The sequence below is a fragment of the Rhagoletis pomonella genome, unplaced genomic scaffold (assembly GCF_013731165.1).
Source record: "Rhagoletis pomonella isolate Grant_MI unplaced genomic scaffold, Rhpom_1.0 Rhpom_scaffold_00001, whole genome shotgun sequence".
In the NCBI taxonomy this organism is placed as follows: domain Eukaryota; kingdom Metazoa; phylum Arthropoda; class Insecta; order Diptera; family Tephritidae; genus Rhagoletis; species Rhagoletis pomonella.
Genome location: NW_023458555.1, coordinates 106,602,666 through 106,622,303, shown reverse-complemented (window position 1 = coordinate 106,622,303; position 19,638 = coordinate 106,602,666). Strand labels below are relative to the sequence as shown.

The 19,638-nt window shown below is 37.5% G+C and overlaps 1 protein-coding gene across 1 annotated transcript; it reads left to right on the top strand.

Moving 5' to 3' along the window:
* Positions 1 to 9,882: 9,882 nt before the first annotated feature.
* LOC118735138 lies at positions 9,883 to 10,549 on the top strand (the record flags this gene model as incomplete). Its single annotated transcript, XM_036464773.1, has 2 exons — positions 9,883 to 10,465; positions 10,545 to 10,549. Coding segments are annotated over 2 exons (588 nt in total), but the record flags the coding sequence as incomplete, so codon positions are not given.
* Between the last annotated feature and the right edge of the window lie 9,089 nt (positions 10,550 to 19,638).

Below are 19,638 nucleotides of genomic sequence, written 5' to 3'. Positions count from 1 at the left end.
AAGCGACTTATAGCTCCGGAGTTATAGCTGAAAAAAAATTCCAGGTCCATTGGACGTGCCGCTCCCCCTTTAACAAACTCACTTATATATAGCCTACTATAAGCACCTACTATAGATACGTCAGCGTACCAAATTTCAATTTCACGTGACATATGATTCTGAATTTTCCACGCCAATTTCAAGTTCTTGGGACTTATGGTTCCCAAGTTATAGTTTATAAAAGGCTCCACGCCTATGGGATTTGCCACGCTCCTTCTTAAAAACTCATGTATATATAGGCTACTGTAAGCACCTACCGCAGATATGTCTGCATACCTAATTTCAATATCATGTGACTGATGATTGTGAAATTATAGCCGATAAACATTTCCACGCCTATGGGATGTGCCACGCCCCCTTTTACAAACCCCTTTATATATACTTTGTGGTAGCCCCTACCATAGTTATGTCTGCATACCAAATTTCAAGTTCATGTGGCTTATAGTTCCGGAGTTATAGCTGATAAAATATTCCTATGGGATGTGCCACGCCCACTTTTACAACCTCATTCATACATACCCTACTATAAGCACCTACCATATGTATGACTGAATAACAAATTTCAAGTTCATATGACTTATAGTTTCGTATTTATAGCTGATAAAATATTCCACGCCTATTGGATGTGCCACGCCCACTTCTTTATTTATACCATACTATAAGCACCTACCATATATATGACTCAGAGCTGTGTAATGATTGAATCAATTGAGTGTGCATTCTCATTTTTCTCGTTTCAAAAATGTGATTGTTTGATTTAAAAAATTTAACAACCACTCTTGAGATTGGTTACAAATTGTAAACACAAAATATGTAGTGTGTTATGGAATGGTTGACACCCATTCACATAGAGAATGTGAATGCAAAAAAAAAACTCAATCATGTATGATTGGACGTTTATGGGAATGCAATCTGTCATTATCATTCAGTACTAATACTATTTGTTGTATCAGGGTTGAAATTTTTGTACTCAAAATGTGAAACCAGAAGATTGCCATCTCCCTTAAAATAAGTAAACAAATAAATATTTGGTGCTAAAATATTTTTTTAAGTGTTTGGCCGAACTTCTGCTCAAACTTGAGGCATGAGTTCTGATTTTCTAAGAAGAGTTTTCAAAGCAGAAATATACTCGAAGGTTTGCCATTGCGTGCCGAAGGACGACTGCTATTTTGGGCTATGATCTGACCAGGTATTTAACCATGGTCCTATGGAGTGGAAATACGCACATGTAATCACTCTGCTACGGCGGCCGCCGTAAGTACATGCTATACATATCGTCGTTTAAAGTACAAAACCGCATATCAAGAAAATGCAAAACCGCGTAATTGCATAAATTATTTTCTATAGAGTAAAGTCACCCATATTTCAAAATGGTTATCTTCTTTATAAAGCAAACGTATTCTGGCTAGTATATTTCAGGACGAATGGATAAGAATTGAGCCAAGAGTTTTTGTGAGCAAATCCAATTTTTGGCAGCCAATGTCAGTCACACGGTTATGCAGAATGACGATACGCGGTTTTGTACTTTAAACGACGATATATATGTACACATATTAGATTATTTATTCTCAAACTGCATGAAAACTATAGTATGCTTGCAAATAATTAATAACATTTTGTGATAAACAGTTTTACAAATGTATTTGCACTTCAAATTTGTATTTTAGTAAAGTATTAATTAAATAAATTATTATTGTAAATTATTATTTTAATAAATAGATATAAGGATATTTATACTTGGCAACTCTTGGACTTTTCTTCATTTGTAACAAATGACAGACGTAAACAAAATAAAAAAATAATTGTATTTTTACAAATTTAAAGCAAACGGGCGTTCTTTACAAAAAAATGTAGTTAGGGATCGAATTGCGCATATTTTTTTTACAATATCAAGTGCCCACAAGAAGTGTTAAACCACTAAATAGCTTAAAAAACGCTTTCAAAAGTTCGAAACGAGAGTGAAGTGCAGTGTTCAATTGTGATCGAAATTGCAGGCAAAATTTGTGCGTGTGTAATTAATGTTTTACTTATTTGAAGAAATGTTGCCCGTTGTTATTAAAAATAAGGAAACCAAGACCCCCGCTTTCCACTGGTGGTTACATAATACTTGAATAGCTCCTTAATTAACATGTGTGTGCCAGTTAAACAGGCATGTCTGAATCGATTTCCTTCATCATTCTTACCAATTTGATGTGCATTTTTATTGTTATGTGTTGCAAACAGACATTTTAGGAACTAAATAGGTTCTAAAATCTCTGTACACAAGCGCACTTATTTTTAACAGTTTCCAGTTTATGTAATATTAATCAAAACAGCTTTTATTTATTTTATCTATTATGTGATTTCTGGAAGCGTCGAATACAAAAAAGGGCTGTGACTGGGTTTATGTAATTTGAAATTGTATTGATGATTACTAATAATAATAGAAAGGCGCCTACATATCGACACAACTAAAAATTTCATATATTTCAGTAGAGCCAATTAAAGATTTTTTGTTTCGTAATTTAGCAATAATATGTCTTGGAACGTAATTATTCCGGATTATATGCAGTCATACTATAAGCTTTCAAATTATGTATTTTTCTAAACCTGAAATTTTGAATTGTGCCGTTATTGCAGAGGACCACCGGCATATGTTAGGGCTACTCCTCCGATTGTGGCATACGCCTTGGCGTTGTCGCACAAAGGGGAGGGACCTACAGTTTTACGCCGACTCCTGCCGGGGGCCGACTACTATTACAAAAAACATTTTCTTTTTTTTTGTTGGCCGGAACTGGGCTCGGACTCTCACCCTGCGGAATGGTAGTGCGCACTTCTAACCACTACACCACAGCGATCGCTTAATTAATTTTAATCATTAATCACGATTAACCATTTATTCGTTAATTTTTAGTCATTCATAGACTAACATTTTGTCGACAATACTCGCATAAGATAGTCCCAAATTTTCACAAAAGAGAAAAGTGATTTTCTTCAAAACTTTTGAATGACGTCTTGACTGAACTTACTAATTCGGAATTTCTACTATTACTTATAGAGTAGGCTATTCATAAAGTCTGGGTAATGAAATAAAAATTTTTCTATTATAAGTTCCATAAATATAAGGAGACTTTTATTGTTTAATTTATTTTTTGCACATAAACTTGTATCTTGAACTTCTTTTTCCAAAAAGTGGGGATGTCACAATTTCAATAGATAATAATATAGATAAGTTCATGAAAATTATTCCAAACGAAAACTTAAAATTGATAAAAAAAATAATAACTAAATTTAACTAATTTATATTAGAGGTTTGAAGTTTATCTCACTGTAAGTATGAAATCTTCAGCTATGTGTTTCCATTGTCACTTTTTCGTAGCCATATCAACAGCCTGACAATTAAGAAGATTGTGACGTTTCATGCTACCATACGCAATATCTTAAATCCTTCAAATTTTATTATTAACCTTTTGTTTGTTAAAAACATTTTCTTCTTAGATTCGAAACTTGATCAAGCAAAATTGCCTTTGTGTTTGACTAAGAGATGCTCAATAAGCTCAGAATTGTAGTTCTCATTTACATACATAACAATAAATTATTAATTTTTGTTTCACACCAACTCCAATATTGAATAGTAAAATATATTTTAATCTTACCCAAATAAACAACGATTTAGTTCAATGGTCAATCACATATAGAGTATAGGGTGGTAATATGTTAAAGTTTCAAAGTTTTTAAACGTAAAATTACGGCTAATACCTTTTTAAGCGTTTTGTAATTTAACCAAAACTCATTAGCATCCACTCAAGCAAGGAATTATTTACTTTTCAACTTGCATTAGCAGAGTGCACTTCTCTTTTGCTTAGAATGTGGTTGTCAAACACACTACATCGGATCTTTTGACAGATTTACCAGAATTTTCCAGCAGGTAGCTTCTGACAAAGAGATGACCTTACGTACTCTCTTATTTGTCCTCTCAGTTGCCAGAAAACCAAGTACGATTTCCGGTAAAATCTGGAAATTCTGGTAAAAAATGGTAATTTCGGACTCATGCGGGTTCACAACTAAATAATATTGGGAATACTTTTGAGGTGTTTGAAGAGGGTTGCGACCTGTTTGAAACTAAATTTATTTATAATAATCATATTTTGGCCTGCCACTTTTGCTAAGTTTTGGCCGAGCTTCTCCTCCGATTTGTAGCGTGCGCCTTTGCTGTCACACAAATGGGAGGGACCTACAAACTTACGCCGACGCCGAACGGCGATACAATTTTTATGATGAGCTATTTTTTTATTAAAGACACTAAGATTTTTAAAATATTTTCAATAAAATTTTATCAACCTAAATGTAAAGCTTATGCGAAGTAGTTATCTAATTTAATGTAAATTTTAAACATTTTCAAGATAAAACATGAATTATATTTAAAACGTAAATGTTAATACAACTGTTTTATATATAATCCCAAACATATGATATAAAATCCCCTCTACCAAAAAACTTAAATTGGGTAACGCTGGTTTGAATTTTTACAATTGAGCAATTGTCAAAAATCTTCCTTTTTATCAAAAAGTTATTTACCAGGGTGTCTTTGAACTAATGATTGGTACTGAGTTAAAGAATGCACACACATAAAAGATTGCAGCCTTTTCAATACTCATTCAGTGTTAAACCTTTTTTTGATTGGGCATTGGTTTTTTCAATCTTGCTATGAATATGTTGATGTGTGAATTCATAACTGCTTTGAGAGAATGGAAAATTCAAAAATTTTAAACCTCAATCCTAAGCGAAGAATAAGTAATGAAAACTGGATAGAAAAAAATTGTTGATTTAAAATTGAAAATGATTTCACACTTACACAGCTCTGATATGACTATACCAAATTTCAAGTTCATGTGACTTATGGTTCCGAAGTTATGATTGATAACAAATTTCACGCCTATGGAATGTGCCACGCCCACTTTTACAAATTCATTTATATATACTCTACTGTAAGCACCCACCACATATATGACTGTATACCAAATTCCAAGTTCATGTGGCTGATTAAAAATTTCACGCCTATGGGAGGTGCCACACCCCCTTGTCGAATCCCAATTTTTTACCTTTTATAGGCCCAGGTGTCATGGCAATACTCTGTCAAAATTTTGTTCGATTCTGTCCGTCCGTTTAGGCTGCAACCTGTCACATACATACATACTTCCACAAATATATAGTAGATATATCCTTCTCCTTCTGGCCACAGGGCCACCTATCGTGTAAGTTTCAAGTCCAAATATTTCTTTTAAATTGGCTAAATTGTTTTCTAAATATCAGCCAAATCAGCAAGTAAATGCAATTTTTATGAATATCCCGACCCCAGCGCCACCTAGCGATTAAATTTTTAGTCGAAATATTTCCCTTCAAGATGCTGAAATATTTTCCAAATATGAACGAAATCGGTCCAGCCGTTTAGTAGTTTAGTGACATTCAATATACGGAAAACTCTATGAAATTGTGAAATCGTGACGTCTCAGCTTTCTTCATTTTTCGGCAACAACAAAAAATTTCAAATTTTTTTAAATCAAAGAACCTTCTACAGAAAAGGTCCAAAAAAGTCCTTTTTACAGAATTGAAATCGGTTAAGCTGTTTGGTCAGGCATCGCCGTCATACGGAAAACATTTCATTTTTATATATATAGATATATAGATTAGGTGGCTGATTCGGATCCGGCGTCAATACAGTATATACATAACGGACTGGTATCTATAACCGTGCCCAAGTTCTTAAAAAATGTACCAGAAATTGACGAAAAATTTAACGATTTTTAAATTATTTGGTTGGTAGGCGTGGTCGCTATTCGATCTTGCCCATTTTATGAGCAGAAGTTGTTAGTCATTCAGACATAATTTGTGCAAAATTTCATCCCGATATCAATCTTAGTTCTTAATGTAATAATTAAATTACCCTAATAGAGCAGATTGGACCACTTTGCGGTGTGGTGTAGTAGTTGGCAGTGTGCGCTACCATTCCGCAGGGACTGGGTTTAAGCCCAGTTTCCGAACAACATCAACAAAACGTATTTTGTAATAGTGGTCGCCTTCGGCAGTCAATGGCAAACCACCGAGTATATTCAGTCATGAAAAACAGCTTCTCATAAAAATACAATCGCCGTTCGGAGTCGGCGCAAAACTGTAGATCCCTCCTCCTTATTTTACAACAGAGCCGGCCAAAACTTGCACATTGTGTAGTTTGCCTTCGTATTTTCACACCAACGCTAAAGGCTCCGTTATGCATACTTGGCATGGCTTGAGAGCTGTCACATAAGAAATCTGTTAAATGAGCCTCGCGTGTAATCGGTTATCGAACGCACAGCACTACATACGTAGAAGTCTGTTGGTTTTTGATTTCTACGTAAAAATGGTATAGCAGTGCATGCAATGCCAAGTATGCATAACAGAGCCTTAACGATGAGTAAGCACGAAGTTATGCTTTTGCTTCTCAGTCGCTGTTTAACTTTTAAAGAAGTAAAGGCTCTGTTATGCATACTTGGCATTGCATGCACTGCTATACCATTTTTACGTAGAAATCAAAAACCAACAGACTTTTACGTATGTAATGCTGTGCGTTGGGTAACCGCTTACACGCGAAGCTCATTTAACAGATTCCTTATGTGACAACTCTCAAGCAATGCCAAGTATGCATAACAGAGCCTTAAGACTGTTGCGCATGTTTACAAATAAAAACAATGAACTCAAAAGTAAACGTCCATGCTACTTTTTGTACATATAATAAGAAAAATATGCTGCTATGCTTGCTTTGCGAGCGAATTTTCACTTCGAAAAGGCTTTTTTCTTTACAAAGGCCTTTTTATTAATTATCACAAAGAGGTAGCTTCCCTTTCCGATTCAGAAAAATTGAATTTGTTTAGCGAATCAGAAAAGAAATTATTTTTTGACGATGTCCCAGGTGAAAACAGAGGGAAAAGGAATTATGAAATTAAGAAGGCAGCATTGTCATTGCTTTGTTTTTAGCAAAACAATGCCGCCCATATGAAGATGGGGAATTTTTTAAATCTCTTGCGAAAGAGTTTATTGCATGTTTCGAAGGGGAGGGCAAAAAAATATGTGACATTTTAAATTCTGTTCCATTGTCCAGACAGACCATTACGCGTAGAACCGAAAAAATAAGCGGTTATATTTTATCCGAACTCAAACTCCTTTTAGAAAATTGTGAATTTTTTTCACCACGCGCTAACCCATAGACAATTTAGGGAGTTTCTGAAAGATCTCGGGGCAGATTATGGGGACTTATGCATGTACACAGAGGTACGTTGGCTTGGTCGCGGCAAAAGTTTGGATCGATTTTTTACTTTGAGGGAAGAGGTTAAGCTGTTTCTGGAGCAAAATAATGAAAAATAATTTGCAGATGCAATTAGAAACGAAGATTTTATCTCAGAACTGTCATTTTTAATTGATATAACACATTTAATAAATGAGTTGAACCTTGCTATGCAAGGACAAAAAAAACATATTTTTGACCTCTTATTATACATAACTCAGTTTGAAAGAAAATTATCAATATTAGTTACACAACTTAAAAATAGAGATTGTTCTTGTCTGCTCAGAACTACTGAATTTTTTGACCAAATACAAAACCAGCCGTTTCGAAGTAGAAAAATAAATGAATATGCTGAAGTCACCGAGTCACTCCTAAAAAATTTACAGAGTAGGTTCCAAGATTTTAAAATTATTCGAATGTAATCGATGTTCATAACGATCCAATAAACTGCGAAATTTCACAACTAAACCCAGACCTTCGTGGTGAATTGCAGAGAATGCGCTTAGATTTCAATTTACCATTGGGAAGTGGAGAACCTTTTTGGAAAAATCTTAGTGCAGAAAAATACCCAAAAATTATAATTGAAATTTTGAAACTATACAGCATGTTTGGATCTACATACAACTGTGAGGCTGCATTCTCACAAATGAAACTTATTCAAACCCAATGGCGCAATTCCATCAGTGATAGTCATCTGCAAGACCTAATGCGAATAAAATTATATGACAAAGAAATAAACATAAATTACTTAATGTAAAATGAAGGTTTAACCAGTTAACTTCTGATGACGTGTACACTCAAAAAACCTTCTCTTAATTGAAGAAAAACAGCAATCAAAATGAAGAAAAAGGGGAACGAAATAGCACTAAAGCAGTCTTATCCTCCTTTCATGCCCAACATTTCTTCAAAATGATAGCTTACACCAAAATGAACACCAGGGTTCCATATTTTCGTGTACGTTTTTACACATTCCAAAGAAAAATTACTCATTGGGGAGATTTTTTTTTAAGTAAGGAAAGTTTTCTTTGTTCCAGATATGGTGTTTTTTCTGAGTGTATACACATCAAACGCAAGGCAAACGCTCGTATTGCAAATAAAAAAAAAGAATCTGAAAAAAAATTGTTTTTGATTTCACCATGTCACAAGTTCACTTTTTTTTAGATCCACTGTTGAAGCGCGCACTCCGGTTGGCACACACACTTATGCAAATGTTTTGGTGTTAGTGTGGCCGGCACTGTTTTACAACATCAAGACGCACGCCACAAATCGGAAGCGAAGCTCGGCCAAACACTAGCATATTGTGTAAGCGCCAGTTTACTTTTATTTGGACGAATCATTAGTACTAACGTATGTAAAACATGGTTAGTACTCTAGGGTTAAAGTATTGTTTTAAGGGTCTAGATTACATAACATTAACTTTTAGCAATAAAATATGCAAACAAGTCATATTAAAAAGCTACCATTAACAACATAGCATTTTGGTCCATTTTAATCCAAACATAATATTACACTGTTTAACAAATTTTTACTGGATGGCGTTCGATAACGACAAAAAATTATCCAACACACAAAAATTGAGAGAGCAAGCGTTCATTTTGATGCGAGAGAAGCGTTCATTTTGTACTGGCAAAATTTTAGTCAGCAAAAATTATCCAACACGAAAACATATGATCACAAAACATATGGTTGCAATTTCTGTAAACAAACAAAATTGCATTTTCCGAGTTTTGGTATTTATATGCTTTTTGGCTGCCTGCTATGTGACTTTATGATAGCGCCAACTAGTTTTTACTTCTAGGAATGTTCCTGGCGAACATTGAACGTTCACTTTCCTTTTTTCTTCTATGGAGGCAACATAAATTTCAGTTTGTTTACAAATAAAACATAAACAGAGTCAGCTGGTGTGTCTTCTTCTTCCGGTTTTTGCAAGTAATGGCTAATTTCCTGTTCGTTTACTTTTTTGCTTTTTCATCTCTGTGGGAGAGAATTTTCGCTTACTCTCTTGATTTTGATTGTTGGCTAATTTTGGAAACGCAACTATTTATGGAAAAAGAATTTCGCCTTACCTCAAATAACGGGTGTCATTTGTTAAGTTACCGAGCCAACGACAAATGTAATATAAATTGTGTGTTTTCGATACTTGCTCGGTACCGAAGAAAAATATCTAGTAAAAAATATTTAGTATCAAAAGAAAGGTATCAAGGTCACATTACAATTATTATACGCTTTGTCTTGTTTAATTACGCTTACGTGTACTGCAAAGTATTGCCAAACACGTATTGTAGTTAACCACTTTCGACGAAATGCATACATAATGGAAATGTAACCTATGTATACAAATGTATACATGGCAATAATAAAAATAAATTTTAACATAATTAATGCTTTTGTAATTCATTAATGTTGAATGTATTTACAGGCCACGTACATATGTATTACCACACGTTCAAGTGCCAAGAATATATTTTAGCTGCGGGTGCCCATGGACTACTGGGTTTTGCGTCGATATCCCCTTCAATGCAGTTAGAAGGTCAATACTTTCTTAATTCCGTCAACAACCACAACTCCAGCATCAACTACAGGCAATACAAAATCTTTTACGCCAACTGCACTTTCAACACAAATCAGCTCGTAGTTCGAATGCTCTTATTGACGAAATAGATGAGTCATTTAATTGTGTTCAAAAAAAGGTCCGATTAATTGCAGTATCCACTCAAACAAAATATTTGGGAAATCAGACCTGTAGCAACCACGAACCAGTTTCTTCCTTGTCTGCTGTAACCGCAAAAGATTCTGACAGGGTCTCTATGGCTACTACGGCAGCGTCAGGGCATACGATGTATACAGTACACCGTGTGGTTACGACAGCGCAAATCCAAACAGCAATTGGCAACACATACACATCTTCTTCTAGCGTTTCTAGCGTTGTCAGCGCGCTTCGCAATGAAGAGGAAAATATAACATCACCGATGGCAGCAAGTTTACCTACCGTGAATGGAAATTGTGCTTTAAATTTAAATAGCTGTCCCGCAGCTCCAGGAAGGCGCTTAACTAATATGGAAGATAATTCCATCGCAAATAATATTTTACAATCTGGTACAGCTGCCAAGGATTCCAGGCAATCCCCTGGTAAGATTTGTATACGATTGTTATTCACTACTTTTATTTATTTATTTATTAAGCCAATGAATAAAAAAAATTCTTATAGGCTAAGTAGACATATGTATGCACAAGTTAAACCAAGGCGAATTTATATAAGGTGATAGCAGGAGTACCGTAACAAAAACATACATGTATTTTGTTTTTGCTTTGGCGGCATAAACTGTCAAAATCTGTAAGAGTGTGTGTGGAAATACAAACAAAATTTTTCAATTTGACATAACCCACCAAACAATTTGTGTTGCCAGCAATAAGAAAACGTGTCGCCCTCGGAAACAAATTTATTTATATTATTTCCTATTACCGGTCGCTCTAAAACGTCCGCCGAAGGCAACTCGTCTGGGCGAGTCGTTTTCTTATTACCTGAATGAGTCCTTTTCTTATCGCTTCAGGCGATTTTTGGAATAATTTTATTCTTTTTAATACTTCATTTATTTTTTTGTACCAAATTGCAACTTACAATCGGAATTAATTCATTTTCTCGCTGTGCGACTTTCTATTTTTTCAATCTTGTCCTTGGGCATAATTTAGATGCTTTTGGCCAATACTATTGACGCCATATTCATAAGTTTCGGAATTTTTGAGAACTTTTTTTATCCAAATTGACATGAACGAAGTGATGTTGCCGATTTGTCACCACAGCAATAAATCGGTGAGTCGCCAATTTGTTGCCATTGACGATTGTTGCCTATTTCTCATGTTTTGCATGGTGGGAAGAAGCCGTGAGGCGAAACACATACACAAAATAAGCTGATCTAGTAACACCACCTTATATAAATTCGCCTTGAGTTAAAAAAAACGAAAATTATGACTAAATATACTACTTATGAAAAGTATTCAAAGATTTCCAAAAGCGATATTTTGAAAATGAAAAATCTATCACAATGAATTTAGAGATTCTATTGAACTCAATAATGAAATGAAAAATGAAAAATCTATCACTATTACTCGAGCCCTTATTGAACTCATAAAGAGCATAAAGAGCTTTAAAAAGACCAACATAGAAAAACTCCGAACTACGAAGTGCTCTAGCCGAAATATTAAAGAGATTCCTCTCAAGGAGGACGGACAGTCAATATCACCGCGGATCAAATCGAAAACGAAAGACTAATATAGAGTTATCCTTCTGTTCTGCAATGATTTTAAGTTGATCGATAATCATCGTGATTCATAGGTGGGGATATAATCCGAGAAGCGTAGATTACGCAACGCAAAGTATAAGAATACTTTCTGGATCCGTTCACTAGTAGCATGGCACGTATAATATGGAGATCAAATGAAGGAGGCATACTCCAGTTTGGAACGCACAAGGGCAATATATAAAAGCTTTAGCGTATAGGGATCGTAGAAATCCGAGCGATGACGCTTGACGAAAGCAAGCATGGCGTAAGATTTCGCAATAACAAAATTTATGTGGCTTGTAAATACAAGCTTGAAATCAAATATTACTTCCAAATCTTTAATTTCACTCACCCGTGCCAGGGGCGAGTTAGATACATGGTAATAGGAGTCAATAACGTTGGCACGCTTAGAAAATGTCAAATGGAAACACTTGTTTATGTTCAGGAACAAACGAATATTTTTACACCAGTTACATTATATAAATCGATTTGCATCAATGCAGAGTCATGATAGCTTCTGATCAACGAGTTGATCTTAAGGTCATCCGCATATAGCAAAAATCTTGCCGACGCGAAGCAAGAGAAAATGTCGTTGATAAACAAAACAAACAACGGGCCCAGAATACTACCTTGTGGTACCCCAGAAGAAGCAACAAATGGAAGAGGTCTAACGTTGTCAACAACAAACATGCAACGACGAGTGTGCCAGTAAGAAGCGATCCATCTAAGGAATACTGATCAAAAGCCTTAGAGAAGTCTGTATAAACGGTGACAACTTGATACCCTGATTGAAAGGCTGCGATACAAACGTCTGCGAAGACAGCTAATAGCCCAGTTATGCATACTTGCACTGCTATACCATTTTTACTTAAAAATCAAAACCCAACAGAATTCTACATGTGAAGTGCTATGCGTTTGGTAACCGCTTACACACAAAGTCCATTTAACAGATTCTTATGTGACAACTCTCATACAACGCTAAGTATGCATAACTGGGCAATAAGTTAGATATTGTTGAGCGGTCTGGAAAGAAAAGCAATTTATTTTGGATGATGCACTCAAAAAGCGTTGCCGTGGCGGTAAGCTTTGAAATAGGCCTGTAGTTGCTAATATCGTTTTTAGTACCACTCTTAAAAATAGGTGAGATGAATTCCAAGCATCAGTAAAAGTACCAGAAGATAGGGATTTGTTGAATATTAACACCAATAGATTAACTAAGGAACCACACCGCTTGTACAATGCAATCCCGCTGAAAACATCTTCGGTGGACAACACCAGCTGGCCGAGGTCGATAGATGGTTGTATATCGAAGAAAACATTTTCTTCACTATCAGATAGAGATGCGAACTTCGACATAAAAAGCTAAGCAAAGAAATTAGCGGCATCTGCTGGAGTATTAACTGCTTGTCGCCTAAGAAAAGAGAAGACGGTATATTAAAAGTAGACTTCTTCACATTAACAAAGTTCCAAAACGCTTTCGGATTGGATTTTAAACTTTCTTCAAAACTTAAGACATAGTATTGGTGTAAAAGTTTATCCAAGCATGCGAATTTTTTATTATATTCTTTATATAAATCGAAAAAAGCAGAATATTGACTTTTTTTGAATTTACGTCGAAATTTGATTTTCTTATTTCGAAGTTTAATCAAGACCGCACTGTGCAAGGTACTTTATATTGCTTCTTTGTTAGCAGAGGAATTACACTTTTCCAAACGTCTGCGACAGTGGCTCTAAAAACCTCAAAACACTCAGAAATGTTAAGATGACGGAGCAAGCTGTCCCAACTAATGCTCAACAAGAGATTATTCAATTTCAAAAAAATCGCATCGCAAAAAATTAAAAGATAAATCTGAATTAACATTAATAGTTTTAGAATATTCATAAAATTCACGATCGAGAACTAGAGGTACATAATGCATATCCGATTTTATAATAGATAAATTACATTCAAAGAAAAATTTACACTTTTACTTAAAAATATCAAATCTTAAGTGCGCCCAAGGTTATTCTGAAAAGAGTTAATTTGCGTAATATCGACACTTAAAGAGCTATCCACTAAGTAAATTTCACTTGGACTATTGACATCGCATGCTATAAGAGCTGAGTTGGCAATAGTTTTTGGCCAGTTCACATTACATAGGTAAAAGTCACCCAGGGCGAAAATATGATATTCACCTACTTTGTTCAAAGCCAAGGCTAGAACGTTGTCCACATGAGCTGTGTAGATATTGTGGCCACTGCTAGGCGGAATATACGAAGCACGAACAAAAACAGAATGAGAATTCCCACGGATGTGCACACAAAGTTGGTCGAGCAACGCATCCTTGTTTTCAAGTACTACAAGAGAAGCGTGATGCTTGCATTGAATTGCGATGAGAACCCCCCCGCCTCTAGCGAATCCAGTTCAATTAGTATTTCTATCCTTGCAAAAGACGTTGTAATTGTTAGTATCAAAGTACTCCTCGCTGAAAAAGTTTCCGTTCAACCACGTCTCTTCTTCTTTTTTGGCACTGTAACCGCCTAAGCGATTTTGGCCGAGTTCAGCAAAGCACACCAGTCGTTTCTCCTCTGTGCCAACTGACGCCAATTGGAAACGCCAAGTGAAGCCAAGTCCTTCTCCGCCTGATCTTTCCATCGCAGTGGGGGCCTCCCTCTTCCTCTGCTACCACCAGCGGGTTCCGAGTTGAATACTTTCAGAGCTGGAGCGTTGGTGTCCATTCGAACGACATGGCCAAGCCAGCGGAGCCGCTGTATTTCAATTCGCTGCACTATGTCCATATCGTTGTAAAGCTCATACAGCTCATCGTTCCATCGTCTGCGTAACTCGCCGCCGCTAACGCGTAAAGGCCCGTAAATCTTCCGCAAAATCCTTCTCTCAAACACACCAAGAGCCGCCTCATCGGATGTTGTCATTGTCCATGCTTCTGCTCCATATACCACCACGGGCATGATGAGTCACTTATAGAGCGTGGCTTTCGTACGTCGAGAGAGGTCTTTACTACTGAATTGCCTACTCAGTCCAAACTAGCACTTGTTGGCAAGAGTGATTCTGCGTTCAATGCTGACATTATTATCGGCTGCTTCCCAAGTAAACGAAATTCTCTACTTTCTCGAAATTGTAGCTATCAACAAAGACGTTGGTGCCAAGGCGCGAATATGCTGACTGTTTGTTTGATGACAGGAGATACTTCGGCTTGTCCTCGTTTACCACCAGACCCATTCGCTTTGCTTCCCTATCCAACTTGGAAAAGGCAGAACAGACTTCACGGTTTTTGTTACCGATGATGTCGATGTCGTCTGCATACGCCAGCAACTGCATGCTCTTGCAGTAAATTGTTCCTGAGTGGTTCAGTTCTGCAGCAATTTTTAGCGTCTCCAACATCAAGTTAAAGAAGTCACATGAAAGGGAGTCGCCCTGTCTGAAACCCCGTTTTGTGGCGGACGGCTCGGAGAGGTCTTTCCCAATTCTGACGGAGCTGGTGGTATTGCTAAACGTCATTTTACACAGCCGTATGAGTTTTGAGGGGATGCCAAATTCAGACATAGCGGCGTATAGGCAACTCGTTTTAGTGCTCTCCAAAGCGGCTTTAAATTCGACAAATTAGTGGTGAGTGTCGATCCTTTTCTCGCGATTCTTTTCCAAGATTTGGCATATTGTGAATACCTGGTCTATGGTGGATTTTCCAGGTCTAAATCCACACTGATAAGGCCCAATCAGTTCGTTGACGGTGGGCTTCAGTCTTTCACACAATACGCTCGATAAAACCTTGTATCCTATGCTTAGAAGGCTGATCCCGCGGTAGTTGGCGCGAATGGCGGGGTCACCTTTCACACTTAAATTCCAGTCGTCGGGCATGCGTTCATCTGACCATATTCTGCACAATACTTGATGCATACACCTTATCAAATCCTCGCCGCCGTACTTGAATAGCTTAGCTGGCAGGCTGTCAGCTCCAGCAGCTTTGTTGTTTTTCAGCTGCGTTATTGCTATACGTTCATAGTCAGGCGGTGGAACGTCGACTCCGTCATCACCGTCTGCGGGCTCGGATTCTTCTTCTCCACATGTTTCCGTGCTGCTACAATTTAGTAGGGCTGAAAAGTGTTCCCTCCATAATTTAAGTACGCTCTGTAGGCGGCATCTTTTTTCTCTGCAGCTTCCTGACACTCCTCATCGTACCAGTTGTTCTTTCGGGCTCGCTGAAATCCGACTACTTCTTCGGCGGCGGTACTTAATGAGCAGGAAATGTGGTTCCACTGCTCGCATATGTCGGTTTGTTGAAGAGTGCTCTCTGAGAGCAGGTGTGAGAGTCCAGTAGCGAAAGCGCTGGCTGTCTGTTGTGATTGCAGCTTTTCGACGTTAAGCTTCCCTTGCATATTTGGGCGCACATTTTTTGCAGCACAGAGGCGGGTGCGTATCTTGGCTGCAACAAGATAGTGGTCCGAGTCGATGTTTGGGCCTCGGAGTGTGCGTACGTCTAAAACACTGGAAGCGTGCCTTCCGTCTATCACCACATGATCGATTTGGTTTCTCGTTTTTCGATCCGGAGACAGCCACGAAGCTTGATGGATCTTTTTATGCTAGAACCTAGTACTGCATACTACCATGTTTCGGGACCCGGCGAAGTCGATCAGCCTCAATCCGTTGTCGGACGTTTCGTCGTCCCTTCCTTGCCCACCCTGGCATTGAAGTCGCCAAGTACGTTTTTGATATCGTGGCGGGGGCAGCGCTCGTACGTGCGCTCCAAGCGCTCATAGAAGAGATCCTAGGATGCCTCATCCTTCTCTTCCGTCGGGGCATGGGCGCAGATGAGCGAGATGTTTAAGAATCACGCTTTGATGCGGATTATGGCTTGACGCTCGTCCATCGGGGTGAACGACAGTACTCGGCGACGGAGTCTCTCTCCCACCACAACTCCGCTCCTTTACATGGCAGCTGCAGTAGACATTTCAAGGCCCCAGACATTGCTTGCCTTGTCCCGGCCAACGCATTTCTTGGGTTGCGGTGATGTCAGCCTTTGTCCTTACGAGGACATCAACCAGCCGGCCAGAGGCACCTTCCCCATTAAGGGTCCGGACATTCCAGGTGCATGCCCTCAAATCGTAGTCCTTTAAACGTTTGCCGTGGTCGTCATCTTAAGGGGGGAGGGGGGTTTCATCCGAGGCTTTGCCTTGCTTCTTCACTGGAAGTGGTTTTTACGTGGCGGGTCCGAAGCCCAGCGCACAACCCATTGCTGGGACAAATTTATATAGCGAGCCGCTTGCTCCAAGCAGACACCCTCTTGCAGCCGCACCTACTGGTGAACAGACGCTGCAGACTTAAGCGAGCCCTTAAACCGAATAAGTCAGAGTGGCCCCACCTAAGCTCCCTCTCTTTCTGTCGTGACCCAAGGCTCCACTCGGATACCGCATCTCGCACATGGGTTGCTCACGTTTCCCAGAGTGCGCGAACGAGGACGCAAGAGTCGGGATTGAGTATAGCCATGCAACTGTAACTACATACCCAGCGCAATGACTATACCCCATTGCACTCCAGTATGCCAGTATGCTTAGCAATATATTTTTTTGAGATGACCAGCGGTAACTAAGGACGAAAAGGGCGAAATGTGTAACCATCCCATTTTCGTTTTCGATACAACACTTAGTTCATTATTCTTGCTTGATCCAATAACTAAATGTTGTTTAAGCTTACGTTTGTTATCCTTGGGAACCTCACCTTTACCAACTTATATTTCGAAATCCGGAAATGGAAACGTAAAGGGAAGCTGGATTTGCATGAGTTTTATGGTTATCAAGAACATACCAAAAGTCTCTCCCTATAAATATTTTTTTCCTAATATTTATTTTATTTATTTAAGAAAGCTTATATAATAATAACAATTATTATACAACCTATGAAAAAGCAGCGCTAGCAGCAGAGGCTTTCGGCTGATTTTCCTTATATAATTTTGTTTGACGTGTGTAGTTCCAACGATAGAAGTTTTGGATAAAATGTTATAATAGGTTTGATCTACAAGCTACTCGAAGTCACTTCGAGTTAAAGCTGGGTTATGCACGACTTATACCATTTTCCTACGCCATCCTGAATTACTTTGTTCGCTTTGTTGTTGTAGAGCGAACTACGTAATTGGGGTGCCGTGGGAAAGCCGTATTAGACTTGACTTGACTTACCTAGAAACTTTGATCCTCAGCATTTGTATTTGTGCACGCAAAACTTTAATTTAACAAAAATTACAATTGAAAAAAATGTGTTCAAGCGTATATAATTATGCTTGTTTTTATTTTATTTTCTGTCTTTATTTGAAAGTTTGTTTTTCGATTGCCATATGAATTGCATTTATACAAAAAACCATATTTGTGTGGCATATTTAGAGGAACTTTATTAAAAATATTTTAAATAAGTAAAGAAGTATAAGTTCGGGCGAAACCGAATCTTATAAACCCGGCGCAGGTATCCTAAACGTCTATAACAGTCTTATTTATTGTTAAGATATTGTTGTAAGTATTAACTTGGAGAAAATTAACGACCTCAGTTGTTAAAACATAGGAGTTTTCGTATATATACGGGAAACCCGTGCGATTTCAGTCCGATTTGAATAATTTTCAATGAATTGCTCTTTCGTACCAAGTTTATTAAATACACTAAATTTGGTAAAAATGTATTAATCGGTTACCGAGATACGCATTTGTGGTCATAAGTGGGCGGCGCCACGCCCAAAATCCAAATAATATAATATATAATATATATGTATAATAATCAAATTTTTTGCTCAGTGGTCATTGCAATAATCGATTTTGAGTCAGTTAGCTTCAGTAGTTACTGATTTATCGCAGTTTTCGTGTTTCTGTAAATTACCGTTATATGGGGCGTGGCTATTGCCCGAGTTCTATGATTTTCAAAAAATTTTTTAGCTGGGTCCTAAGAAAGTCTCGTACCGAGTTTGCAAGGATTGGTGAAGCGGCTACTCGGATACAGTATTTCATCATAAGTTGGCGCGGTTTCGCCCCTTTTCCAAAAATTTCATCATAATATTATTTTATACAAAAATTCTACTTGACGTACTAATTTTCAACAATTTGGATGAAATATTTACTGAAATATCATAGTTTTTTGCTTTTTTCGAAAATACCGTTATACGAGTAGGGGCGTGGTTACAGTCTGATTTCGGTCATTTTCAATAGCAACCTACCTTGGATAAGCGGCAACCTATATACCAAATTTCTTTGAGATATCTCAATTTTTGCTCGAGGTATCGTGTACACGGACAGACAGACGAACAGACGGGCGGACGGGCGGACGGACAGAGATGGCTTAATCGACTTCTCTTTTCATTTGATCATTAATGTATACATTTGTCTATATATAGGCTGTTACAAACATCCGCTATGCGAACAAAGTTATAATACCTTGTGCACAAGTGCGCTTGGGTATAAAAATGATGTGACAGCATGATTCTCTCACGGCTCTCTTTGCACTTAGAAATTTAGCTTAGAAATCAAAAATCTATAGTTCTCCAAGTTTGTAAGTGAAGTTGTTTTTTTTTTTGGGTAACTACATACACGCGCTGCTCATTTGTCAGACATACAACTTTCAAGTAAAGTCAAGTGCAAGGCCAATTTCACAGTGCGTAGTTAACCCAGAATCGGCAGTTAACTAGAGATTCTCAGTACAAAAATCGGTAGTTAACTGCCGATTCTGAGTTAACTAAGCACTGTGGAATTGGCCCTAAGTCTTGCATAACTTAGCTTTTACACATACGCGTTCCACAAGTAAGTTTTAGAGTTTATATGATATACGCTGACAGTTCGAACTTTGCTCGAGTTTTTCTACAAGAAGCTTGTGAAACAAATCTAATTTTGTGAAGCCTCCTATACTATTTACTACCTTTATTAAAAAAAAGGAATAACTGCCAATAGAATTGGAGCCCCAAGTTTTTCCTATATACAGAGTGGGCCAAATGAGACCTAGTAATGTTAAACACGTATAACTTCTTTATTTTTTAATGTTATTGTTATTTGCTTTCT